General features: G+C 61.8%; 1 protein-coding gene across 1 annotated transcript in view; it reads left to right on the forward strand.

Annotated features, from left to right (window-relative positions):
• Positions 1–25,489, forward strand: part of LOC140425664 (uncharacterized) — a 456,044-nt gene that overhangs the window by 410,642 nt on the left and 19,913 nt on the right. Inside the window, exons 14-15 of the mRNA XM_072510159.1 lie at positions 12,998–13,135; positions 21,234–21,422. Of these exons, the coding sequence (XP_072366260.1) occupies positions 12,998–13,135; positions 21,234–21,422 (327 nt within the window). The remainder of the gene's footprint in view (positions 1–12,997; positions 13,136–21,233; positions 21,423–25,489) is intronic.

Genomic DNA, 25,489 nt, shown 5'->3' on the forward strand with positions numbered 1-25,489 from the left:
CTGTCTGTCTGCTGCTCGAGCCTGGGTATGTGGAGCTGTGTGTCTGCTGTTCCAGCCTGGGTATGTGGAGCGCTCTGTCTGCTGTTCGAGCCTGGGTATGTGGGGCTGTGTGTCTGCTGTTCGAGCCTGGGTATGTGGAACTCTCTGTCTGCATTTAGAGCCTGGGTATGTGGAGCTCTCTCTCTGTTGTTCGAGCCTGGGTATGTGGAGCTCTCTGTCTGCTGCTCGAGCCTGGGTATGTGGAGCTCTCTGTCTGCTGCTCGAGCCTGGGTATGTGGAACTCTCTGTCTGCATTTAGAGCCTGGGTATGTGGAGCTCTCTCTCTGTTGTTCGAGCCTGGGTATGTGGAGCTCTCTGTCTGCTGCTCGAGCCTGGGTATGTGGAGCTCTCTGTCTGCTGCTCGAGCCTGGGTATGTGGAGCTCTCTCTCTGTTGTTCGAGCCTGGGTATGTGGAGCTGTGTGTCTGCTGTTCGAATCTGGGTATGTGGAGCTGTGTGACTGCTGCTCGAGTCTGGGTATGTGGGGCTTTCTGTCTGCTGTTCGAGTCTGGGTATGTGGAGCTGTGTGTCTGCTGTTCGAGCCTGGGTATGTGGGGCTGTGTGTCTGCTGTTCGAGTCTGGGCATGTGGAGCTGTGTGTCTGCTGTTCGAGCCTGGGTATGTGGAGCTTTGTGTCTGCTGTTTGAGCCTGGGTTTGTGGAGCTCTCTCTCTGTTGTTCGAGCCTGGGTATGTGGAGCTGTGTGTCTGCTGTTCGAGCCTGGGTATGTGGGGCTGTGTGTCTGCTGTTCGAGTCTGGGTATGTGGAGCTCTCTGTCTGCTGTTCGAGCCTGGGCATGTGGAGCTGTGTGTCTGCTGTTCGTGCCTGGGTATGTGGAGCTCTCTGTCTGCTGTTCGAGCCTGGGTATGTGGAGCTGTGTGTCTGCTGTTCGAGCCTGGGTATGTGGAGCTGTGTGTCTGCTGTTCGAGCCTGGGTATGTGGAGCTGTGTGTCTGCTGTTCGAGCCTGGGTATGTGGAGCTCTGTGCCTGCTGTTCGAGCCTGGGTATGTGGAGCTCTCTGTCTTCTGTTCGAGCCTGGGTATGTGGAGCTCTCTGTCTGCTGTTCGAGCCTTGATACGTGGGGCTGTGTGTCTGCTGTTCGAGCCTGGGTATGTGGAGCTCTCTGTCTTCTGTTCGAGCCTGGGTATGTGGAGCTCTCTGTCTGCTGTTCGAGCCTTGATACGTGGGGCTCTCTGTCTTCTGTTCGAGTCTGGGTATGTGGGGCTGTGTGTCTGCGGTTCGAGTCTGGGAATGTGGAGCTCTCGGTCTGCTGTTCGAGTCTGGGTATGTGGAGCTGTGTGTCTGCTGTTCGAGCCTGGGTATGTGGAGCTGTGTGTCTGCTGTTCGAGTCTGGGTATGTGGGGCTGTGTGTCTGCTGTTCGAGCCTGGGCACGTGGAGCTGTGTGTCCGCTGTTCAAGCCTGGGTATGTGGAGCTGTGTGTCTGCTGTTCGAGTCTGGGTATGTGGAGCTGTGTGACTGCTGTTCGAGCCTGGGTATGTGGAGCTGTGTGTCTGCGGTTCGAGTCTGGGTATGTGGAGCTCTCTGTCTGCTGTTCGAGTCTGGGTATGTGGGGCTGTGTGTCTGCGGTTCGAGTCTGGGTATGTGGAGCTCTCTGTCTGCTGTTCGAGCCTGGGTATGAGGAGCTGTGTGTCTGCTGTTCGAGCCTGGGTATGTGGAGCTGTCTGTCTGCTGTTCGAGTCTGGGTATGTGGAGCTGTGTGTCTGCTGTTCGAGTCTGGGTATGTGGAGCTGTGTGCCAGCTGTTCGAGCCTGGGAATGTGGAGCTCTCGGTCTGCTGTTCGAGTCTGGGTATGTGGAGCTGTGTGTCTGCTGTTCGAGCCTGGGTATGTGGAGCTGTGTGTCTGCTGTTCGAGTCTGGGTATGTGGGGCTGTGTGTCTGCTGTTCGAGCCTGGGCACGTGGAGCTGTGTGTCCGCTGTTCAAGCCTGGGTATGTGGAGCTGTGTGTCTGCTGTTCGAGTCTGGGTATGTGGAGCTGTGTGACTGCTGCTCGAGTCTGGGTATGTGGGGCTTTCTGTCTGCTGTTCGAGCCTGGGTATGTGGAGCTGTGTGTCTGCTGTTCGAGCCTGGGTATGTGGAGCTGTGTGTCTGCTGTTCGAGCCTGGGTCTGTGGAGCTCTCTGTCTGCTGTTCGAGCCTGGGCATGTGGAGCTGTGTGTCTGCTGTTCGAGCCTGTGTATGTGGGGTTGTGTGTCTGCTTTTCGAGCCTGGGTTTGTGGGGCTGTGTGTCTGCTGTTCGAGCCTGGGTTTGTGGGGCTGTGTGTCTGCTGTTCGAGCCTGGGTATGTGGAGCTGTGTGTCTGCTATTCGAGCCTGGGTATGTGGAGCTCTGTGTCTGCTATTCGAGCCTGTGTATGTGGAGCTGTGTGTCTGCTGTTCGAGCCTGCGTGTGTGGAGCTCTCTGTCTGCTGTTCGAGTCTGGGTATGTGGAGCTCTCTGTCTGCTGTTCGAGCTTGGGTATGTGGAGCTGTGTGTCTGCTGTTCGAGCCTGGGTATGTGGAGCTCTCTGTCTGCTGTGCGAGCCTGGGTATGTGGAGCTGTGTGTCTGCTGTTCGAGCCTGGGTAGGTGGAGCTGTGTGTCTGCTGTTTGAGCCTGGGTATGTGGAGCTCTCTGTCTGCTGTTCGAGCCTGGGCATGTGGAGCTGTGTGTCTGCTGTTCGTGCCTGGGTATGTGGGGCTGTGTGTCTGCTGTTCGAGCCTGGGTATGTGGAGCTGTGTGTCTGCTGTTCGAGTGTGGGGCTGTGTGTCTGCTGATCGAGCCTGGGTATGTGGAGCTGTGTGTCTGCTGTTCGAGTCTGGGCATGTGGAGCTTTGTGTCTGCTGTTTGAGCCTGGGTTTGTGGGGCTGTGTGTCTGCTGTTCGTGCCTGGGTATGTGGAGCTCTCTGTCTGCTGTTCGAGCCTGGGTATGTGGAGCTGTGTGTCTGTTGTTCGAGTCTGGGTATGTGGAGCTGTGTGTCTGCTGTTCGAGCCTGGGTATGTGGAGCTCTCTGTCTGTTGTTCGAGCCTGTGTATGTGGAGCTGTGTGTCTGCTGTTCGAGCCTGGGTATGTGGAGCTGTGTGTCTGCTGTTCGAGCCTGGGTATGTGGAGCTGTGTGTCTGCTGTTCGAGCCTGGGTATGTGGAGCTGTGTGTCTGCTGCTCGAGCCTGGGTATGTGGAGCTGTGTGTCTGCTGTTCGAGCCTGGGTATGTGGAGCTGTGTGTCTGCTGTTGGAGCCTGAGTATGTGGAGCTCTCTGTCTGCTGTTCGAGCCTGTGTATGTGGAGCTGTGTGTCTGCTGTTCGAGCCTCGGTATGTGGGGCTGTGTGTCTGCTGTTTGAGCCTGGGTATGTGGAGCTGTGTGTCTGCTGCTCGAGCCTGGGTATGTGGAGCTCTCTGTCTGCTGTTCGAGCCTGGCTATGTGTATCTGTGTGTCTGCTCTTCGAGCCTGGGTATGTGGAGCTCTCTGTCTGCTGTTCGAGCCTGGGTATGTGGAGCTGTGTGTCTGCTGTTCGAGCCTGGGTATGTGGAGCTGTGTGTCTGCTGTTGGAGCCTGAGTATGTGGAGCTCTCTGTCTGCTGTTCGAGCCTGTGTATGTGGAGCTGTGTGTCTGCTGTTCGAGCCTCGGTATGTGGGGCTGTGTGTCTGCTGTTTGAGCCTGGGTATGTGGAGCTGTGTGTCTGCTGCTCGAGCCTGGGTATGTGGAGCTCTCTGTCTGCTGTTCGAGCCTGGCTATGTGTATCTGTGTGTCTGCTCTTCGAGCCTGGGTATGTGGAACTGTGTGTCTGCTGCTCGAGTCTGGGTATGTGGGGCTCTCTGTCTGCTGTTCGAGTCTGGGTATGTGGAGCTGTGTGTCTGCTGTTCGAGCCTGGGCATGTGGAGCTCTCTGTCTGCTGTTCGAGCCTGGGTATGTGGAGCTCTCTGCTGTTCGAGCCTGGGTATGTGGAGCTCTCTCTCTGCTGTTCGAGCCTGGGTATGTGGAGCTGAGTGTCTGCTGTTCGAGCCTGGGTATGTTGAGCTGTGTGTCTGCTGTTCGAGCCTGGGTATTGTGGAGTTCTCTGTCTGCTGTTCACGCCTGGGTATGTGGAGCTCTCTCTCTGCTGTTCGAGCCTGGGTATGTGGAGCACTCTGTCTGCCGTTCGAGCCTGGGTATGTGGGGCTCTCTGTCTGCTGTTCTTGCCTGGGTACGTGGGGCTGTGTGTCTGCTGCTCGAGCCTGGGTATGTGGAGCTGTGTGTCTGCTGCTCGAGCCTGGGTATGTGGAGCTGTGTGTCTGCTGTTCGAGCCTGGGTATGTGGAGCTCTGTGTCTGCTGTTCGAGCCTGGGTCTGTGGAGCTGTCTGTCTGCTGCTCGAGCCTGGGTATGTGGAGCTGTGTGTCTGCTGTTCCAGCCTGGGTATGTGGAGCGCTCTGTCTGCTGTTCGAGCCTGGGTATGTGGGGCTGTGTGTCTGCTGTTCGAGCCTGGGTATGTGGAACTCTCTGTCTGCATTTAGAGCCTGGGTATGTGGAGCTCTCTCTCTGTTGTTCGAGCCTGGGTATGTGGAGCTCTCTGTCTGCTGCTCGAGCCTGGGTATGTGGAGCTCTCTGTCTGCTGCTCGAGCCTGGGTATGTGGAACTCTCTGTCTGCATTTAGAGCCTGGGTATGTGGAGCTCTCTCTCTGTTGTTCGAGCCTGGGTATGTGGAGCTCTCTGTCTGCTGCTCGAGCCTGGGTATGTGGAGCTCTCTGTCTGCTGCTCGAGCCTGGGTATGTGGAGCTCTCTCTCTGTTGTTCGAGCCTGGGTATGTGGAGCTGTGTGTCTGCTGTTCGAGTCTGGGTATGTGGAGCTGTGTGACTGCTGCTCGAGTCTGGGTATGTGGGGCTTTCTGTCTGCTGTTCGAGTCTGGGTATGTGGAGCTGTGTGTCTGCTGTTCGAGCCTGGGTATGTGGAGCTGTGTGTCTGCTGTTCGAGCCTGGGTATGTGGAGCTTTGTGTCTGCTGTTTGAGCCTGGGTTTGTGGAGCTCTCTCTCTGTTGTTCGAGCCTGGGTATGTGGAGCTGTGTGTCTGCTGTTCGAGCCTGGGTATGTGGGGCTGTGTGTCTGCTGTTCGAGTCTGGGTATGTGGAGCTCTCTGTCTGCTGTTCGAGCCTGGGTATGTGGAGCTCTGTGTCTGCTGTTCGTGCCTGGGTATGTGGAGCTCTCTGTCTGCTGTTCGAGCCTGGGTATGTGGAGCTGTGTGTCTGCTGTTCGAGCCTGGGTATGTGGAGCTGTGTGTCTGCTGTTCGAGCCTGGGTATGTGGAGCTGTGTGTCTGCTGTTCGAGCCTGGGTATGTGGAGCTCTGTGCCTGCTGTTCGAGCCTGGGTATGTGGAGCTCTCTGTCTGCTGTTCGAGCCTGGGTATGTGGAGCTGTGTGTCTGCTTTTTGAGCCTGGGTTTGTGGGGCTGTGTGTCTGCTGTTCGAGCCTGGGAATGTGGAGCTCTCGGTCTGCTGTTCGAGTCTGGGTATGTGGGGCTGTGTGTCTGCTGTTCGAGTCTGGGTATGTGGAGCTCTCTGTCTGCTGCTCGAGCGTGGATATGTGGGGCTGTGTGTCTGCTGTTCGAGCCTGGGTATGTGGAGCTGTGTGTCTGCTGTTCGAGTCTGGGTATGTGGGGCTGTGTGTCTGCTGTTCGAGCCTGGGCACGTGGAGCTGTGTGTCCGCTGTTCAAGCCTGGGTATGTGGAGCTGTGTGTCTGCTGTTCGAGTCTGGGTATGTGGAGCTGTGTGACTGCTGCTCGAGTCTGGGTATGTGGGGCTTTCTGTCTGCTGTTCGAGCCTGGGTATGTGGAGCTGTGTGTCTGCTGTTCGAGCCTGGGTATGTGGAGCTGTGTGTCTGCTGTTCGAGCCTGGGTCTGTGGAGCTCTCTGTCTGCTGTTCGAGCCTGGGCATGTGGAGCTGTGTGTCTGCTGTTCGAGCCTGTGTATGTGGGGTTGTGTGTCTGCTTTTCGAGCCTGGGTTTGTGGGGCTGTGTGTCTGCTGTTCGAGCCTGGGTTTGTGGGGCTGTGTGTCTGCTGTTCGAGCCTGGGTATGTGGAGCTGTGTGTCTGCTATTCGAGCCTGGGTATGTGGAGCTCTGTGTCTGCTATTCGAGCCTGTGTATGTGGAGCTGTGTGTCTGCTGTTCGAGCCTGCGTGTGTGGAGCTCTCTGTCTGCTGTTCGAGTCTGGGTATGTGGAGCTCTCTGTCTGCTGTTCGAGCTTGGGTATGTGGAGCTGTGTGTCTGCTGTTCGAGCCTGGGTATGTGGAGCTCTCTGTCTGCTGTGCGAGCCTGGGTATGTGGAGCTGTGTGTCTGCTGTTCGAGCCTGGGTAGGTGGAGCTGTGTGTCTTCTGTTTGAGCCTGGGTATGTGGAGCTCTCTGTCTGCTGTTCGAACCTGGGCATGTGGAGCTGTGTGTCTGCTGTTCGAGCCTGGGTCTGTGGAGCTGTGTGTCTGCTGTTCGAGCCTGGGTATGTGGAGCTGTGTGTCTGCTGTTTGAGCCTGGGTATGTGGAGCTGTGTGTCTGCTGTTCGAGCCTGGGTAGGTGGAGCTGTGTGTCTGCTGTTCGAGTCTGGGTATGTGGGGCTGTGTGTCTGCTGTTCGAGCCTGGGTAGGTGGAGCTCTCTGTCTGCTGTTTGAGCCTGGGTTTGTGGGGCTGTGTGTCTGCTGTGCGAGCCTGGGTATGTGGAGCTGTGTGTCTGCTGTTCGAGTCTGGGTATGTGGAGCTCTCTGTCTGCTGTTCGAGCCTGGGTATGTGGAGCTGTGTGTCTGCTGTGCGAGCCTGGGTATGTGGAGCTGTGTGTCTGCTGTTCGAGTCTGGGTATGTGGAGCTCTCTGTCTGCTGCTCGAGCCTGGGTATGTGGGGCTGTGTGTCTGCTGCTCGAGCCTGGGTATGTGGGGCTCTCTGTCTGCTGTTCGAGCCTGGGTTTGTGGGGCTGTGTGTCTGCTGTTCGTGCCTGGGTATGTGGAGCTCTCTGTCTGCTGTTCGAGTCTGGGTATGTGGAGCTGTGTGTCTGCTGTTCGAGCCTGGGTATGTGGAGCTCTCTGTCTGCTGTTCGTGTCTGGGTATGTGGAGCTGTGTGTCTGTTGTTCGAGTCTGGGTATGTGGAGCTGTGTGTCTGCTGTTCGAGCCTGGGTATGTGGAGCTCTCTGTCTGCTGCTCGAGCCTGGGTATGTGGGGCTGTGTGTCTGCTGCTCGAGCCTGGGTCTGTGGGGCTGTGTGTCTGCTGTTGTAGCCTGAGTATGTGGAGCTCTCTGTCTGCTGTTCGAGCCTGGGTATGTGGAGCTGTGTGTCTGCTGTTCGAGTGTGGGGCTGTGTGTCTGCTGTTCGAGCCTGGGTATGTGGAGCTCTCTGTCTTCTGTTCGAGTCTGGGTATGTGGAGCTGTGTGCCAGCTGTTCGAGTCTGGGTATGTAGAGCTGTGTGTCTGCTGTTCGAGTCTGGGTATGTGGAGCTCTCTGTCTTCTGTTCGAGTCTGGGTATGTGGGGCTGTGTGTCTGCTGTTCGAGTCTGGGTATGTGGAGCTCTCTGTCTGCTGTTCGAGCCTGGGTCTGTGGAGCTGTGTGTCTGCTGCTCGAGCCTGGGGCTGTGGAGCTCTCTGTCTTCTGTTCGAGTCTGGGTATGTGGGGCTGTGTGTCTGCTGTTCGAGTCTGGGTATGTGGAGCTCTCTGTCTTCTGTTCGAGTCTGGGTATGTGGGGCTGTGTGTCTGCTGTTCGAGTCTGGGTATGTGGAGCTCTCTGTCTGCTGTTCGAGCCTGGGTATGTGGAGCTGTGTGTCTGCTGCTCGAGCCTGGGGCTGTGGAGCTGTGTGTCTGCTGTTCGAGTCTGGGTATGTGGAGCTCTCTGTCTGCTGTTCGAGCGTGGGTATGTGGAGCTGTGTGTCTGCTGTTCGAGCCTGGGTATGTGGAGCTCTCTGTCTGCTGTTCGAGCCTGGGTATGTGGAGCTCTCTGTCTGCTGTTCGAATCTGGGTATGTGGAGCTGTGTGTCTGCTGTTCGAGCCTGGGTATGTGGAGCTCTCTGTCTTCTGTTCGAGTCTGGGTATGTGGGGCTGTGTGTCTGCGGTTCGAGTCTGGGTATGTGGAGCTCTCTGTCTGCTGTTCGAGCGTGGGTATGTGATCTGTGTGTCTGCTGTTCGAGCCTGGGTATGTGGAGCTCTCTGTCTGCTGTTCGAGCCTGGGTATGTGGAGCTCTCTGTCTGCTGTTTGAATCTGGGTATGTGGAGCTGTGTGTCTGCTGTTCGAGCCTGGGTATGTGGAGCTCTCTGTCTGCTGTTCGAGCCTGGGTATGTGGAGCTGTGTGTCTGCTGTTCGAGCCTGTGTATGTGGGGCTGTGTGTCTGCTGTTCGAGTCTGGGTATGTGGAGCTCTCTGTCTGCTGTTCGAGCGTGGATATGTGGGGCTGTGTGTCTGCTGTTCGAGCCTGGGTATGTGGAGCTGTGTGTCTGCTGTTCGAGCCTGGGTTTGTGGGGCTGTGTGTCTGCTGTTCGAGCCTGGGTTTGTGGGGCTGTGTGTCTGCTGTTCGAGCCTGGGTATGTGGAGCTGTGTGTCTGCTATTCGAGCCTGGGTATGTGGAGCTCTGTGTCTGCTATTCGAGCCTGTGTATGTGGAGCTGTGTGTCTGCTGTTCGAGCCTGGGTATGTGGAGCTCTCTGTCTGCTGTTCGAGTCTGGGTATGTGGAGCTGTGTGTCTGCTGTTCGACCGTGGGTATGTGGAGCTGTGTGTCTGCTGTTCGAGTCTGGGTATGTGGAGCTCTCTGTCTGCTGTTCGAGCGTGGGTATGTGGAGCTGTGTGTCTGCTGTTCGAGCCTGGGTATGTGGAGCTCTCTGTCTGCTGTTCGAGCCTGGGTATGTGGAGCTGTGTGTCTGCTGTTCGAGCCTGGGTATGTGGAGCTGTGTGTCTGTTGTTCGAGTCTGGGTATGTGGAGCTGTGTGTCTGCTGTTCGAGCCTGGGTATGTTGAGCTCTCTGTCTGCAGTTCGAGCCTGGGTATGTGGAGCTCTGTGTCTGCTCCTCGAGCTTGGGGCTGTGGAGCTGTGTGTCTGCTGCTCGAGCCTGTGTATGTGGAGCTGTGTGTCTGCTGTTCGAGCCTGGGTATGTGGGGCTGTGTGTCTGCTGTTCGAGCCTGGGTATGTGGAGCTGTGTGTCTGCTGTTCGAGTGTGGGGCTGTGTGTCTGCTGATCGAGCCTGGGTATGTAGAGCTGTGTGTCTGCTGTTCGAGTCTGGGTATGTGGAGCTGTGTGCCAGCTGTTCGAGTCTGGGTATGTGGAGCTGTGTGCCAGCTGTTCGAGTCTGGGTATGTGGAGCTGTGTGTCTTATGTTCGAGCCTGGGTATGTGGAGCTGTGTGACTGCTGCTCGAGCCTGGGTATGTGGAGCTCTCTGTCTGCTGCTCGAGCCTGGGTATGTGGAGCTCCCTGTCTTCTGTTCGAGTCTGGGTATGTGGAGCTGTGTGCCAGCTGTTCGAGTCTGGGTATGTGGAGCTCTCTGTCTGCTGTTCGAGCGTGGGTATGTGGAGCTGTGTGTCAGCTGTTCGAGCCTGGGTATGTGGAGCTCTCTGTCTGCTGTTCGAGCCTGGGTATGTGGAGCTGTGTGTCTGCTGTTCGAGTCTGGGTATGTGGAGCTGTGTGTCTGCTGTTCGAGCCTGGGTATGTGGAGCTCTCTGTCTGCTGTTCGAGCCTGGGTACGTGGAGCTGTGTGTCTGCTGTTCGAGTCTGGGCATGTGGAGCTGTGTGTCTGCTGTTCGAGTCTGGGTATGTGGAGCTGTGTGTCTGCTGTTCGAGCCTGGGTATGTGGAGCTGTGTGTCTGCTGTTCGAGTCTGGGTATGTGGGGCTGTGTGTCTGCTGTTCGAGCCTGGGCATGTGGAGCTGTGTGTCTGCTGTTCGAGCCTGGGTCTGTGGAGCTGTGTGTCTGCTGTTCGAGCCTGTGTATGTGGAGTTCTCTGTCTGCTGTTCGAGCCTGGGTATGTGGAGCTGTGTGTCTGCTGTTCGAGCCTGGGTATCTGGAGCTGTGTGTCTGCTGTTCGAGCCTGGGTCTGTGGAGCTCTCTGTCTGCTGTTCGAGCCTGGGTATGTGGAGCTGTGTGTCTGCTGTTCGAGCCTGGGTATGTGGAGCTGTGTGTCTGCTGTTCGAGCCTGGGTCTGTGGAGCTCTCTGTCTGCTGTTCGAGCCTGGGTATGTGGAGCTGTGTGTCTGCTGTTAGAGCCTGGGTATCTGGAGCTGTGTGTCGGCTGTTCGAGCCTGGGTCTGTGGAGCTCTCTGTCTGCTGTTCGAGCCTGGGTATGTGGAGCTGTGTGTCTGCTGTTCGAGCCTGGGTATGTGGAGCTGTGTGTCTGCTGTTCGAGCCTGGGTATGTGGAGCTCTCTGTCTGCTGTTCGGGTCTGGGTATGTGGAGCTGTGTGTCTGCTGTTCGAGCCTGGGTATGTGGAGCTCTCTGTCTGCTGTTCGAGTTTAGGAATGTGGAGCTGTGTGTCTGCTGTTCGAGCCTGGGTCTGCGGAGCTGTGTGTCTGCTGTTCGAGCCTGGGTATGTGGAGTTCTCTGTCTGCTGTTCGAGCCTGGGTATGTGGGGCTGTGTGTCTGCTGTTCGAGCGTGGGTATGTGGAGCTGTGTGTCTGCTGTTCGAACCTGGGTATGTGGAGCTGTGTGTCTGCTGTTCGAACCTGGGTCTGTGGAACTGTGTGTCTGCTGCTCGAGCCTGGGTATGTGGAGCTGTGTGTCTGCTGTTCGAGTCTGGGTATGTGGAGCTGTGTGTCTGCTGTTCGAGTCTGGGTATGTGGAGCTGTGTGTCTGCTGTTCAAGCCTCGGTCTGTGGAGCTGTGTGTCTGCTGTTGGAGCCTGAGTATGTGGAGCTCTCTGTCTGTTGTTCGAGCCTGTGTATGTGGAGCTGTGTGTCTGCTGTTCGAGCCTGGGTATGTGGAGCTGTGTGTCTGCTGTTCGAGCCTGGGTATGTGGAGCTGTGTGTCTGCTGTTCGAGCCTGGGTATGTGGAGCTGTGTGTCTGCTGTTCGAGCCTGGGTATGTGGAGCTGTGTGTCTGCTGTTGGAGCCTGAGTATGTGGAGCTCTCTGTCTGCTGTTCGAGCCTGTGTATGTGGAGCTGTGTGTCTGCTGTTCGAGCCTCGGTATGTGGGGCTGTGTGTCTGCTGTTTGAGCCTGGGTATGTGGAGCTGTGTGTCTGCTGTTCGAGCCTGGGTATGTGGAGCTCTCTGTCTGCTGTTCGAGCCTGGCTATGTGGAGCTGTGTGTCTGCTCTATGAGCCTGGGTATGTGGAACTGTGTGTCTGCTGCTCGAGCCTGGGTATGTGGAGCTGTGTGTCTGCTGTTCGAGTCTGGGTATGTGGGGCTCTCTGTCTGCTGTTCGAGTCTGGGTATGTGGAGCTGTGTGTCTGCTGTTCGAGCCTCGGCATGTGGAGCTCTCTGTCTGCTGTTCGAGCCTGGGTATGTGGAGCTCTCTGCTCTTCGAGCCTGGGTATGTGGAGCTCTCTCTCTGCTGTTCGAGTCTGGGTATGTGGAGCTGAGTGTCTGCTGTTCGAGCCTGGGTATTGTGGAGTTCTCTGTCTGCTGTTCACGCCTGGGTATGTGGAGCTGTGTGTCTGCTGTTCGAGCCTGGGTATGTGGAGCTCTCTGCTGTTCGAGCCTGGGTATGTGAAGCTCTCTCTCTGCTGTTCGAGCCTGGGTATGTGGAGCACTCTGTCTGCCGTTCGAGCCTGGGTATGTGGGGCTCTCTGTCTGCTGTTCTTGCCTGGGTACGTGGGGCTGTGTGTCTGCTGCTCGAGCCTGGGTATGTGGAGCTGTGTGTCTGCTGCTCGAGCCTGGGTATGTGGAGCTGTGTGTCTGCTGCTCGAGCCTGGGTATGTGGAGCTGTGTGTCTGCTGTTCAAGCCTGGGTATGTGGAGCTCTCTGTCTGCTGTTCGAGCCTGGCTATGTGGAGCTCTCTGTCTGCTGTTCGAGCCTGGGTATGTGGAGCTGTGTGTCTGCTGCTCGAGCCTGGGTATGTGGAGCTGTGTGTCTGCTGTTCAAGCCTGGGTATGTGGAGCTCTCTGTCTGCTGTTCGAGCCTGGCTATGTGGAGCTCTCTGTCTGCTGTTCGAGCCTGGGTATGTGGGTCTGTGTGTCTGCTGTTCGAGCCTGGGTCTGTGGAGCTGTCTGTCTGCTGCTCGAGCCTGGGTATGTGGAGCTGTGTGTCTGCTGTTCCAGCCTGGGTATGTGGAGCGCTCTGTCTGCTGTTCGAGTCTGGGTATGTGGGGCTGTGTGTCTGCTGTTCGAGCCTGGGTATGTGGAACTCTCTGTCTGCATTTAGAGCCTGGGTATGTGGAGCTCTCTCTCTGTTGTTCGAGCCTGGGTATGTGGAGCTCTCTGTCTGCTGCTCGAGCCTGGGTATGTGGAGCTCTCTGTCTGCTGCTCGAGCCTGGGTATGTGGAGCTCTCTCTCTGTTGTTCGAGCCTGGGTATGTGGAGCTCTCTGTCTGCTGTTCGAGCCTGGGTATGTGGAGCTGTGTGTCTGCTGTTCGAGCCTGGGTATGTGGAGCTGTGTGTCTGCTGTTCGAGCCTGGGTATGTGGAGCTCTCTGTCTGCTGTTCGAGCCTGGGTATGTGGAGCTGTGTGTCTGCTGTTCGAGCCTGGGTATGTGGAGCTCTCTGTCTGCTGTTCGGGTCTGGGTATGTGGAGCTGTGTGTCTGCTGTTCGAGCCTGGGTATGTGGAGCTCTCTGTCTGCTGTTCGAGTTTGGGAATGTGGAGCTGTGTGTCTGCTGCTCGAGCCTGGGTATGTGGAGCTCTCTCTCTGTTGTTCGAGCCTGGGTATGTGGAGCTCTCTCTCTGCTGCTCGAGCCTGGGTATGTGGAGCTCTCTCTCTGTTGTTCGAGCCTGGGTATGTGAAGCTGTGTGTCTGCTGTTCCCAGTCCTGTACTGGATGTGAACATGTTCACGTTGGACAAGCATCTCCTGCACAAGGTTTGACTGTAACGTCCTGGAATGTTTCTGTTTCTTGCCTCTAGGGCCGGCTACAGCGCAGAGCAACACCACACCCCAGTGAGCTGAAGGTGATGAAGCAGGCGATTGAGGAACGTAGGGGAGAAGCACTCACTGTGACAGCCCATGATGAGCCCTCATCACCCGACTCACCAGATCCACAGGTCAGTGCTTCCCTCCCCAGGGGGACTGGGTGCAGGGTGTCCCGCTCCAGGGGGACTGGGTGCAGGGCGTCCCGCTCCAGGGGCAGTGGGTGCAGGGTGTCCCGCTCCAGGGGCAGTGGGTGCCGGGTGTCCCGCTCCAGGGGGACTGGGTGCAGGGTGTCCCGCTCCAGGGGGACCGGGTGCAGGGTGTCCCACTCCAGGGGCAGTGGGTGCAGGGTGTCCCGTTCCAGGGGGACTCGGTGCAGGGCATCGTGCTCCAGGGGGACTGGGTGCAGGGCGTCCCGCTCCAGGGGGACTGGGTGCAGGGATTCCCGCTCCAGGGGCAGTGGGTGCAGGGTGTCCCGCTCCAGGGGGACTGGGTGCAGGGTGTCCCGCTCCAGGGGCAGTGGGTGCAGGGTGTCCCGCTCCAGGGGCAGTGGGTGCAGGGCGTCTCGCTCCAGGGGGACTGGGTGCAGGGTGTCCCGCTCCAGGGGCAGTGGGTGCAGGGTGTCCCGCTCCAAGGGGACTGGGTGCAGGGTGTCCCGCTCCAGGGGCAGTGGGTGCAGGGCGTCCCGCTCCAGGGGCAGTGGGTGCAGGGCGTCCCGCTCCATGGGGACTGGGTGCAGGGTGTCCCGCTCCAGGGGGACTGGGTGCAGGGCGTCCTGCTCCAGGGGCAGTGGGTGCAGGGCATCCCGCTCCATGGGGACTGGGTGCAGGGTGTCCCGCTCCAGGGGGACTGGGTGCGGGGCGTCCCGCTCCAGGGGGATTGGGTGCAGGGTGTCCCGCTCCAGGGGGACTGGGTGCAGGGTGTCCCGTTCCAGGGGGACTCGGTGCAGGGCATCGTGCTCCAGGGGCAGTGGGTGCAGGGTGTCCCGCTCCAAGGGCAGTGGGAGCAGGGCGTCCCGCTCCAGGGGGACTGGGTGCAGGGCGTCCCGCTCCAGGGGGACTGGGTGCAGGGTGTCCCGCTCCAGGGGCAGTGGGTGCAGGGCGTCCCGCTCCAGGGGGACTGGGTGCAGGGTGTCCCGCTCCAGGGGCAGTGGGTGCAGGGCGTCCCGCTCCAGGGGCAGTGGGTGCAGGGTGTCCCGCTCCAGGGGGACTGGGTGCAGGGTGTCCCGCTCCAGGGGCAGTGGGAGCAGGGCGTCCCTCTCCAGGGGGACTGGGTGAAGGGAGTCCCGCTCCAGGGGAGCTGGGTGCAGGGCGTCCCGCTCCAGTGGCAGTGGGGGCAGGGTGTCCCGCTCCAAGGGCAGTGGGTGCAGGGCGTCCTGCACCAGGGGGACTGGGTGCAGGGCGTCCCGCTCCAGGGGCAGTGGGTGCAGGGCGTCCCGCTCCAGTGGCAGTGGGGGCAGGGTGTCCCGCTCCAAGGGCAGTGGGTGCAGGGCGTCCCGCTCCAGGGGGACTGGGTGCAGGGCGTCCCGCTCCAGGGGCAGTGGGTGCAGGGCGTCCCGCTCCAGGGGGACTGGGTGCAGGGTGTCCCGCTCCAGGGGGACTGGGTGCAGGGCGTCCCGCTCCAGGGGCAGTGGGTGCAGGGCGTCCCGCTCCAGAGGGACTGGGTGCAGGGCGTCCCGCTCCAGGGGGACTGGGTGCAGGGTGTCCCGCTCCAGGTGCAGTGGGGGCAGGGCGTCCCGCTCCAGGTGGACTGGGTGCAGGGTGTCCTGCACCAGGGGGACAGGGTGCAGGGCGTCCCGCTCCAGGTGGACTGGGTGCAGGGTGTCCCGCTCCAGGTGCAGTGGGGGCAGGGTGTCCCACTCCAGGGGCAGTGGGTGCAGGGTGTCCCGCTCCAGGGGGGCTGGGTGCAGGGCGTCCCGCTCCAGGGGGGCTGGGTGCAGGGCGTCCCGCTCCAGGGGGACTGGGTGCAGGGTGTCCCGCTCCAGGGGGACTGGGTGCAGGGCGTCCCGCTCCAGGGTCAGTGGGTGCAGGGCGTCCCGCTCCAGGGGGACTGGGTGCAGGGTGCCCCGCTCCAGGGGCAGTGGGTGCAGGGTGTCCCGCTCCAGGGAGACTGGGTGCAGGGCGTCCCGCTCCAGGGGGACTGGGTGCAGGGTGTCCCGCTCCAGGGGCAGTGGGTGCAGGGCGTCCCACTCCAGGGGGACTGGGTGCAGGGCGTCCCGCTCCAGGGGGACTGGGTGCAGGGCGTCCCGCTCCAGGAGGGCTGGGTGCAGGGCGTCCCGCTCCAGGGGGGCTGGGTGCAGGGCGTCCCGCTCCAGGGGGACTGGGTGCAGGGTGTCCCGCTCCATGGGGACTGGGTGCAGGGTGTCCTGCTCTAGGAGGGCTGGGTGAAGGGAGTCCCGCTCCAGGGGGGCTGGGTGCAGGACGTCCCGCTCCAGGAGGGCTGGGTGAAGGGAGTCCCGCTCCAGGGGGGCTGGGTGCAGGACGTCCCGCTCCAGGAGGGCTGGGTGAAGGGAGTCCCGCTCCAGGGGGGCTGGGTGCAGGGCGTCCCGCTCCAGGAGGGCTGGGTGAAGGGAGTCCCGCTCCAGGGGGGCTGGGTGCAGGACGTCCCGCTCCAGGAGGGCTGGGTGAAGGGTGTCCCGCTCCAGGTGCAGTGGGGGCAGGGTGTCCCACTCCAGGGGCAGTGGGTGCAGGGTGTCCCGCTCCAGGTGCAGTGGGGGCAGGGTGTCCCACTCCAGGGGCAGTGGGTGCAGGGTGTCCCGCTCCAGGGGGACTGGGTGCAGGGTGTCCCGCTCCAGGTGCAGTGGGGGCAGGGTGTCCCACTCCAGGGGCAGTGGGTGCAGGGCGTCCCGCTCCAGGGGGGCTGGGTGCAGGGCGTCCCGCTCCAGGGGGACTGGGTGCAGGGTGTCCCGCTCCAGGGGGACTGGGTGCAGGGTGTCCCACTCCAGGGTCAGTGGGTGCAGGGCGTCCCGCTCCAGGGGGACTGGGTGCAGGGTGTCCCGCTCCAGGGGGACTGGGTGCAGGGTGTCCCACTCCAGGGTCAGTGGGACAGGGCGTCCCGCTCCAGGGTCAGTGGGTGCAGGGCGTCCCGCTCCAGGGGCAGTGGGTGCAGGGCGTCTCGCTCCAGGGGCAGTGGGTGCAGGGTGCCCCGCTCCAGGGGCAGTGGGTGCAGGGTGTCCCGCTCCAGGGAGACTGGGTGCAGGGCGTCCCGCTCCAGGGGGACAGGGTGCAGGGCGTCCCGCTCCAGGGGGACTGGGTGCAGGGTGTCCCGCTCCAGGGGGACTGGGTGCAGGGCGTCCCGCTCCAGGGGGACTGGGTGCGGGGCGTCCCGCTCCAGGGGGACTGGGTGCGGGGCGTCCCGCTCCAGGGGCAGTGGGTGAAGGGAGTCCCGCTCCAGGGGCAGTGGGTGCAGGGCGTCCCGCTCCAGGGGCAGTGGGTGCAGGGTGTCCCGCTCCAGGGGGACCGGGTGCAGGGTGTCCCGCTCCAGGGGGACTGGGTGCAGGGTGTCCCGCTCCAGGGGGACTGGGTGCAGGGTGTCCCGCTCCAGGGGGACTGGGTGCAGGGTGTCCCGCTCCAGGGGGACTGGGTGCAGGATGTCCCGCTCCAGGGGGACTGGGTGCAGGGCGTCCCGCTCCAGGAGGGCTGGGTGAAGGGAGTCCCGCTCCAGGGGGGCTGGGTGCAGGACGTCCCGCTCCAGGAGGGCTGGGTGAAGGGAGTCCCGCTCCAGGGGGGCTGGGTGCAGGACGTCCCGCTCCAGGGGGACTGGGTGCAGGGCGTCCCGCTCCAGTGGCAGTGGGGGCAGGGTGTCCCACTCCAGGGGCAGTGGGTGCAGGGTGTCCCGCTCCAGGGGGACTGGGTGCAGGGTGTCCCGCTCCAGGGGGACTGGGTGCAGGGTGTCCCGCTCCAGGTGCAGTGGGTGCAGGGTGTCCCGCTCCAGGGGGACTGGGTGCAGGGTGTCCCGCTCCAGGTGCAGTGGGGGCAGGGTGTCCCGCTCCAGGTGCAGTGGGGGCAGGGTGTCCCGCTCCAGGTGCAGTGGGGGCAGGGTGTCCCGCTCCAGGGGCAGTGGGTGCAGGGCGTCCCGCTCCAGGGGGGCTGGGTGCAGGGTGTCCCGCTCCAGGGGGACTGGGTGCAGGGCGTCCCGCTCCAGGGGGGCTGGGTGCAGGGCGTCCCGCTCCAGGTGGACTGGGTGCAGGGTGCCCCGCTCCAGGGTCAGTGGGTGCAGGGCGTCCTGCTCCAGGGGGGCTGGGTGCAGGGTGTCCCGCTCCAGGGGGGCTGTGTGCAGGGTGCCCCGCTCCAGGGTCAGTGGGTGCAGGGCGTCCTGCTCCAGGGGGGCTGGGTGCAGGGTGCCCCGCTCCAGGGTCAGTGGGTGCAGGGTGCCCCGCTCCAGGGTCAGTGGGTGCAAGGTGTCCCGCTCCAGGGGGACTGGGTGCAGGGCGTCCCGCTCCAGGGTGACTGGGTGCAGGGTGCCCCGCTCCAGGGTCAGTGGGTGCAGGGCGTCCCGCTCCAGGGGGGCTGGGTGCAGGGTGTCCCGCTCCAGGGGGGCTTGGTGCAGGGCGTCCCGCTCCAGGGGGGCTGGGTGCAGGGCGTCCCACTCCAGGGGGACTGGGTGCAGGGAGTCCCGCTCCAGGGGGACTGGGTGCAGGGTGTCCCGCTCCAGGGGCAGTGGGTGCAGGGTGTCCCGCTCCAGGGGGACTGGGTGCAGGGCGTCCCGCTCCAGGGGGACTGGCTGCAGGGCGTCCCGCTCCAGGGGGACTGGGTGCAGGGCGTCCCGCTCCAGGGGGACTGCGTACAGGGCGTCCCGCTCCCGGAGGACTGGGTGCAGGGCGTCCCGCTCCAGGGACAGTGGGTGCAGGGAGTCCCGCTCCAGGGGGACTGGGTGCATAGTTTCCCGCTCCAGGGGGACTGGGTGCAGGGCGTCCCGCTCCAGGGGGACTGGGTGCAGGGCGTCCCGCTCCAGGGGGACTGGGTGCAGGGTGTCCCGCTCCAGGGGGACTGGGTGCAGGGTGTCCCGCTCCAGGGGCAGTGGGTGCCGGGCGTCCCTCTCCAGGGGCAGTGGGTGCCGGGCGTCCACCTCCTGGGGCAGTCAGTGCAGGGTGTCCCACTCCAGGGGGTCTGGGTGCAGGGTGTCCCACTCCAGGGGGACTGGGTGCATAGTTTCCCGCTCCAGGGGGACTGGGTGCATAGTTTCCCGCTCCAGGGGGACTGGGTGCAGGGCGTCCCGCTCCAGGGGGACTGGGTGCAGGGTGTCCCGCTCCAGGGGCAGTGGGTGCCGGGCGTCCCTCTCCAGGGGCAGTGGGTGCCGGGCGTCCCGCTCCAGGGGGGCTGGGTGCAGGGTGTCCCGCTCGAGGGGGGCTTGGTGCAGGGCGTCCCGCTCCAGGGGGGCTGGGTGCAGGGCGTCCCACTCCAGGGGGACTGGGTGCAGGGAGTCCCGCTCCAGGGGGACTGGGTGCAGGGTGTCCCGCTCCAGGGGCAGTGGGTGCAGGGTGTCCCGCTCCAGGGGGACTGGGTGCAGGGCGTCCCGCTCCAGGGGGACTGGCTGCAGGGCGTCCCGCTCCAGGGGGACTGGGTGCAGGGCGTCCCGCTCCAGGGGGACTGCGTACAGGGCGTCCCGCTCCCGGAGGACTGGGTGCAGGGCGTCCCGCTCCAGGGACAGTGGGTGCAGGGAGTCCCGCTCCAGGGGGACTGGGTGCATAGTTTCCCGCTCCAGGGGGACTGGGTGCAGGGCGTCCCGCTCCAGGGGGACTGGGTGCAGGGCGTCCCGCTCCAGGGGGACTGGGTGCAGGGTGTCCCGCTCCAGGGGGACTGGGTGCAGGGTGTCCCGCTCCAGGGGCAGTGGGTGCCGGGCGTCCCTCTCCAGGGGCAGTGGGTGCCGGGCGTCCACCTCCTGGGGCAGTCAGTGCAGGGTGTCCCACTCCAGGGGGTCTGGGTGCAGGGTGTCCCACTCCAGGGGGACTGGGTGCATAGTTTCCCGCTCCAGGGGGACTGGGTGCATAGTTTCCCGCTCCAGGGGGACTGGGTGCAGGGCGTCCCGCTCCAGGGGGACTGGGTGCAGGGTGTCCCGCTCCAGGGGCAGTGGGTGCCGGGCGTCCCTCTCCAGGGGCAGTGGGTGCCGGGCGTCCACCTCCTGGGGCAGTCAGTGCAGGGTGTCCCACTCCAGGGGGTCTGGGTGCAGGGTGTCCCACTCCAGGGGGTCTGGGTGCAGGGTGTCCCGCTCCAGGGGGACTGGGTGCAGGGCGTTCCTCTCCAGGGGCAGTGGGTGCAGGGCGTACCGCTCCAGGGGGACTGGGTGCAGAGCGTCTCGCTCCAGGGGGACTGGGTGCAGGGCGTCCACCTCCTGGGGGACTGGGTGCAGGGTGTCCCGCTCCAGGGGGACTGGGTGCAGGGCGTCCACCTCCTGGGGGACTGGGTGCAGGGCGTCCACCTCCTGGGGGACAGGGTGCAGGGCGTCCCGCTCCAGGGGGACTGGGTGCAGGGTGTCCCGCTCCAGGGGGACTGGGTGCAGGGTGTCCCGCTCCAGGGGGACTGGGTGCAGGGCGTCCCGCTCCAGGGGGACTGGGTGCAGGGCGTCCACCTCCTGGGGCAGTCAGTGCAGGGTGTCCCACTCCAGGGGGTCTGGGTGCAGGGTGTCCCGCTCCAGGGGGACTGGGTGCAGGGCGTCCCGCTCCAGGGGGACTGGGTGCAGGGCGTCCCGCTCCAGGGGGACTGGGTGCAGGGCGTACCGCTCCAGGGGGACTGGGTGCAGAGCGTCTCGCTCCAGGGGGACTGGGTGCAGGGCGTACCGCTCCAGGGGGGCTGGGTGCAGGGTGTCCCGCTCCAGGGGGGCTGGGTGCAGGGCGTACCGCTCCAGGGGGGCTGGGTGCAGGATGTCCCGCTCCAGGGGGACTGGGTGCAGGGTGTCCCGCTCCAGGGGGATTGGGTGCATAGCGTTCCGCTCCAGGGGGACTGGGTGCAGGGTGTTCCGCTCCAGGGGGACTGGGTGCAGGGCGTCCCGCTCCAGGGGGACTGGGTGCAGGGCGTCTCGCTCCAGGGGCAGTGGGTGCAGGGTGTCCCGCTCCAGGGGGACTGGGTGCAGGGTGTCCCACTCCAGGGGGGCTGGGTGCAGGGCGTTCCGCTCCAGGGGGACTGGGTGCAGGGTGTCCCACTCCAGGGGGACTGGGTGCAGGGCGTCCCGCTCCAGGAGCAGTAGGTGTAGGGTGTCCCGCTCCAGGGGGACTGGGTGCAGGGCGTCCCTCTCCAGGGGCAGGAGGTGTAGGGTGTCCCGCACCAGGGGGACCGGGTGCAGGGTGTCCCGCTCCAGGGGGACTGGGTGCAGGGCGTCCCGTTCCAGGGGGACTGGGTGCAGGGCGTCCCGCTCCAGGGACAGTGGGTGCAGGGTGTCCCACTCTAGGGGGACTGGGTGCAGGGCGTCCCGCTCCAGGGGCAGTCGGTGTAGGGTGTCCCGCTCCAGGGGGACCGGGTTCAGGGTGTCCCACTCTAGCGGGACTGGGTGCAGGGCGTCCCGTTCCAGGGGCAGTGGGTGCCGAGAGTCCCGCTCCAGGGGGACCGGGTGCATGGTGTCCCGCTCCAGTGGGACTGGGTGCAGGGCGTCCCGCTCCAGGGGGACTGGGTGCAGGGCGTCCCGCTCCAGGGGCAGTCGGTGTAGGGTGTCCCGCTCCAGGGGGACCGGGTGCAGGGTGTCCCACTCTAGCGGGACTGGGTGCAGGGCGTCCCGTTCCAGGGGCAGTGGTTGCCGAGCGTCCCGCTTCAGGGGGACCGGGTGCATGGTGTCCCGCTCCAGTGGGACTGGGTGCAGGGCGTCCCGCTCCAGGGGGACTGGGTGCAGAGCGTCCCACTCCAGGGGGACTGGGTGCAGGGTGTCCCGCTCCAGGGGCAGTTGGTGCAGAGCGTTCCGCTCCAGGGGGACTGGGTGCAGGGTGTCCCTCTCCAGGGGGACTGGGTGCAGGGCGTCCCGTTCCAGGGGCAGTTGGTGCAGAGAGTTCCGCTCCAGGGGAACTGGGTGCAGGGTGTCCCGCTCCAGGGGGACTGGGTGCAGGGCGTCCCGTTCCAGGGGCAGTTGGTGCAGAGCGTTCCGCTCCAGGGGGACTGGGTGCAGGGTGTCCAGCTCCAGGGGGACTGGGTGCAGGGTGTCCCGCTCCAGGGGGACTGGGTGCAGGGTGTCCCGTTCCAGGGGCAGTGATTTCTGACTCTGTGTTTCTGAGATTGGCTCGACAGAAATTGTGCATTTCCTTTCCAACAGGAAAAGAGACTGACTGCTTTACCAGGTGACGGACAGGACGTCCCACTGCTGAATGGTGCAATCTCCCTGTGCCAACAAGAACCTGCATTGGAAATGGACTGTCCAGCTAATGGAGCAGTTGTTGTGGTGCAGAGCAGTGGGACGATGGAATGGAAGGACGAGGGAGAAGATGAAGAAGGATACCTTGAGGTGAAGATCTCAAAGCAAAACCACATGGCCAGGTCCTCTCCGTGAAATATGTAAACACTGATGGTGACAGTGCTCCAAATCATATAACCGAGGGAGTGCTGCACTGTCATACTGTCAGTACTGAGGGAATGCTGCACTGTCAAAGGGTCAGTATTGAGGGAGTGTCGCATTGTCAGAGGGTCAGTACTGATGGAGTGCCGCACTGTCAGAGGGTCAGGACTGAGGAAGTGCTGCACTGTCAGAGGGTCAGTACTGAGGGAGTGCTGCATTGTCACAGGGTCAGTACTGAGGGAGTGCTGCACTATCAGAGGGTCAGTACTGAGGGAGTGCTGCACTGTCAGTGGGTCAGTACTGAGGGAGTGCTGCACTATCAGAGGGTCAGTACTGAGGGAGAGCTGCACTGTCAAAGGGTCAGTATTGAGGGAGTGTCGCATTGTCAGAGGGTCAGTACTGATGGAGTGCCGCACTGTCAGAGGGTCAGGACTGAGGAAGTGCTGCACTGTCAGAGGGTCAGTACTGAGGGAGTGCTGCATTGTCACAGGGTCAGTACTGAGGGAGTGCCGCACTGTGAGAGGGTCAGAACTGCAGGAGTGGTGCACTGTCAAACGGTCAGTACTGAGGGAACGCCGCACTGTCAGAGGGTCAGTACTGAGGGAGTGTCGCACTGTCAGTGAGTCAGTACTGAGGGAGTGCTCCACCGTCAGAGGGTCAGTACTGAGGGAACGCTGCACTGTCAGTGAGTCAGTACTGAGGGAGTGCTCCACTGTCAGAGGGTCAGTACTGAGGGTGTGCCGCACCGTCAGAGGGTCAGTCCTGAGGGAGTGTTTACTTTTTGAGAGTGAGTACTGAGGGAGTGCTGTACTGTCAGAGGGTCAGTACTGAGGGAGTGCCGCACTGTCAGAGGGTCAGTACTGAGGGAGTGCTGCAGTATCAGAGGGTCAGTACTGAGGGAATGCTGCACTATCAGAGGGTCAGTACTGAGAGAGTGCCGCACTGTCAGAGGGTCAGTACTGAGGGAGTGCTGCACTGTCAGAGGGTCAGTACTGAGGGAGGACTGCACTGTAAGAGGGTCAGTACTGAGGGAGTGCTGCACTGTCAGAGGGTCAGTACTGAGGTAGTGCTGCACTGTCCCAGAGCGTCAGTACTGAGGGAGTGCTGCGCTGTCAGAGAGTCAGTACTGAGGTAGTGCCGCACTGTCAGAGGGTCAGTACTGAGGGAGTGCCGCACTGTCAGAGGGTCAGTACTGAGGGAGTGCTGCACTGTCAGAGGGTCAGTACTGAGGGAGGACTGCACTGTAAGAGGGTCAGTACTGAGGGAGTGCTGCACTGTCAGAGGGTCAGTACTGAGGTAGTGCTGCACTGTCAGAGCGTCAGTACTGAGGGAGTGCTGCACTGTCAGAGGGTCAGTACTGAGGGAGTGTTGCACTGTCAGAGGGTCAGTACTGAGGGAGCGCTGCACTGTCAGAGGGTCGGTACTGAGGGAGTGCCGCACTGACAGACGTTCAGTACTGAGGGAGTGCTGCACTGACAGACGGTCAGTACTGAGGGAGTGCTGCACTGTCAGAGGGTCAGTACTGAGGGAGTGCTGCACTGTCAGAGGGTCAGTACTGAGGGAGTGCTGCACTGACAGACGGTCAGTACTGAGGGAGTGCTGCACTGTCAGAGGGTCAGTACTGAGGGAGTGTTGTACTGACAGACGGTCAGTACTGAGGGAGTGCTGCACTGTCAGAGGGTCAGTACTGAGGGAGTGTTGCACTGTCAGAGGGTCAGTACTGAGGGAGTGCTGCACTGTCAGAGGGTCGGTACTGAGGGAGCGCGGCACTGACTGACGGTCAGTACTGAGGGAGTGCTGCACTGTCAGAGGGTCAGTACTGAGGGAGTGTTGCACTGTCAGAGGGTCAGTACTGAGGGAGTACTGCACTGTCAGAGGGTCAGTACTGAGGGAGTGCTGCACTGACAGACGGTCAGTACTGAAGGAGTGCTGTACTGTCAGAGGGTCAGTACTGAGGGAGTGCTGCACTGTCAGAGGGTCAGTACTGAGGGAGTGCTGCACTGACAGACGGTCAGTACTGAGGGAGTGCTGCACTGTCAGAGGGTCAGTACTGAGGGAGTGCTGCACTGTCAGAGGGTCAGTACTGAGGGAGTGCTGCACTGTCAGAGGGTCAGTAGAGGGAGTGTTGCACTGTCAGAGGGTCAGTACTGAGGGAGTGCTGCACTGTCAGAGGGTCAGTACTGAGGGAGTGCTGCACAGTCAGAGGGTCAGTACTGAGGGAGTGCTGCATTGTCAGAGGCTCAGCCCTGAGGGAGCGCTGCACTGTCAGACGGTCAGTACTGAGGGAGTTCGACATTGTCAGAAGGTCAGCACTCAGGGAGTGTTTACTTGTTGAGAGTAAGTACTGAGGGAGCGCCGCACTATCAGAGGGTCAGTACTGAGGGAGCGCTGCACTGTCAGAGGGTCAGTACTGAGGGAGTGCTGCACTGTCAGGGGGTCAGTACTGAGGGAGCGCCGCACTATCAGATGGTCAGCACTGATGGAGAGCTGTACTGTCAGAGGGTCAGTACTGAGGGAGTGCTACTGTCAGAGGGTCAGTAGTGAGGGAATGCCGCACTGTCAGAGGGTCAGAACTGAGGGAGTGTTTACTTGTTGAGAGTCAGTACTGAGGGAGTGCTGCACTGTCAGAGGGTCAGTACTGAGGGAGTGCTGCACTGTCAAAGGGTCAGTACTAAGGGAGTGATGTACTGTCAGAGGGTCAGTACTGAGGGAGTGCTCCACTGTCAGAGGGTCATACTGAGGGACTGCTGCACTGTCAGAGGGTCAGTACTGAGGGAGCGCTGCACTGTAAGTGGGTCAGTACTGAGGGAGTGCTGCACTGTCAGAGGGTCAGTGCTGAGGGAGTGCTGCACTAAGTGGGTCAGGACTGAGGGAGTGCTGCACTGTCAGAGGGTCAGTATTGAGTGAGTGTCGCATTGTCAGAGGGTCAGTACTGAGGAAGTGCTGCACTGTCAAAGACTCAGTACTGAGGGAGTGCTGCACTGTCAGAAAGTCAGTACTGAGGGAGTGCTGCACTGTCAGAGAGTCAGTACTGAGGAAGTGCTGCACTGTCAGAGGGTCAGTACTGAGGGAGTGCTGCACTGTCACAGGGTCAGTACTGAGGGAGTGCTGCACTGTCAGAGGGTCAGTACTGAGGGAGTGCCGCACTGTGAGAGGGTCAGTACTGCAGGTGTGGTGCACTGTGAAACGGTCAGTACTGAGGGAGTGCTGCACTGTCAGCGGGTCAGTGCTGAGGGAACGCCGCACTGTCAGAGGGTCAGTACTGAGGGAGTGTCGCACTGTCGGTGAGTCAGTACTGAGTGAGTGCTCCACTGTCAGAGGGTCAGTACTGAGGGTGTGCCGCACCGTCAGAGGGTCAGTCCTGAGGGAGTATTTACTTGTTGAGAGTCAGTACTGAGGGAGTGCTGCACTATCAGAGGGTCAGTACTGAGGGAATGCTGCACTGTCAGAGGGTCAGTACTGAGGGGGACTGTACTGTAAGAGGGTCAGTACTGAGGGAGTGCTGCACTGTCAGAGGGTCAGTACTGAGGTAGTGCTGCACTGTCAGAGCGTCAGTACTGAGGGAGTGCTGCACTGTCAGAGGGTCAGTACTGAGGGAGGACTGCACTGCAAGAGGGTCAGTACTGAGGGAGTGTTGCAATGTCAGAGCGTCAGTACTGAGGCAGCGCTGCACTGTCAGAGGGTCGGTACTGAGGGAGCGCTGCACTGACAGACGGTCAGTACTGAGGGAGTGCTGCACTGTCAGAGGGTCAGTACTGAGGGAGTGCTGCACTGACAGACGGTCAGTACTGAGGGAGTGCTGCACTGTCAGAGGGTCAGTACTGAGGGAGTGTTGCACTGACAGACGGTCAGTACTGAGGGAGTGCTGCACTGTCAGAGGGTCAGTACTGAGGGAGTGCTGCACTGTCAGAGGGTCAGTACTGAGGGAGTGTTGCACTGTCAGAGGGTCAGTACTGATGGAGAGCTGCACTGTCAGAGGGTCAGTACTGAGGTAGTGCTGCACTGTCAGAGGGTCA

The sequence above is a fragment of the Scyliorhinus torazame genome, chromosome 6 (genome assembly GCF_047496885.1).
Source record: "Scyliorhinus torazame isolate Kashiwa2021f chromosome 6, sScyTor2.1, whole genome shotgun sequence".
Lineage (NCBI taxonomy): Eukaryota > Metazoa > Chordata > Chondrichthyes > Carcharhiniformes > Scyliorhinidae > Scyliorhinus > Scyliorhinus torazame.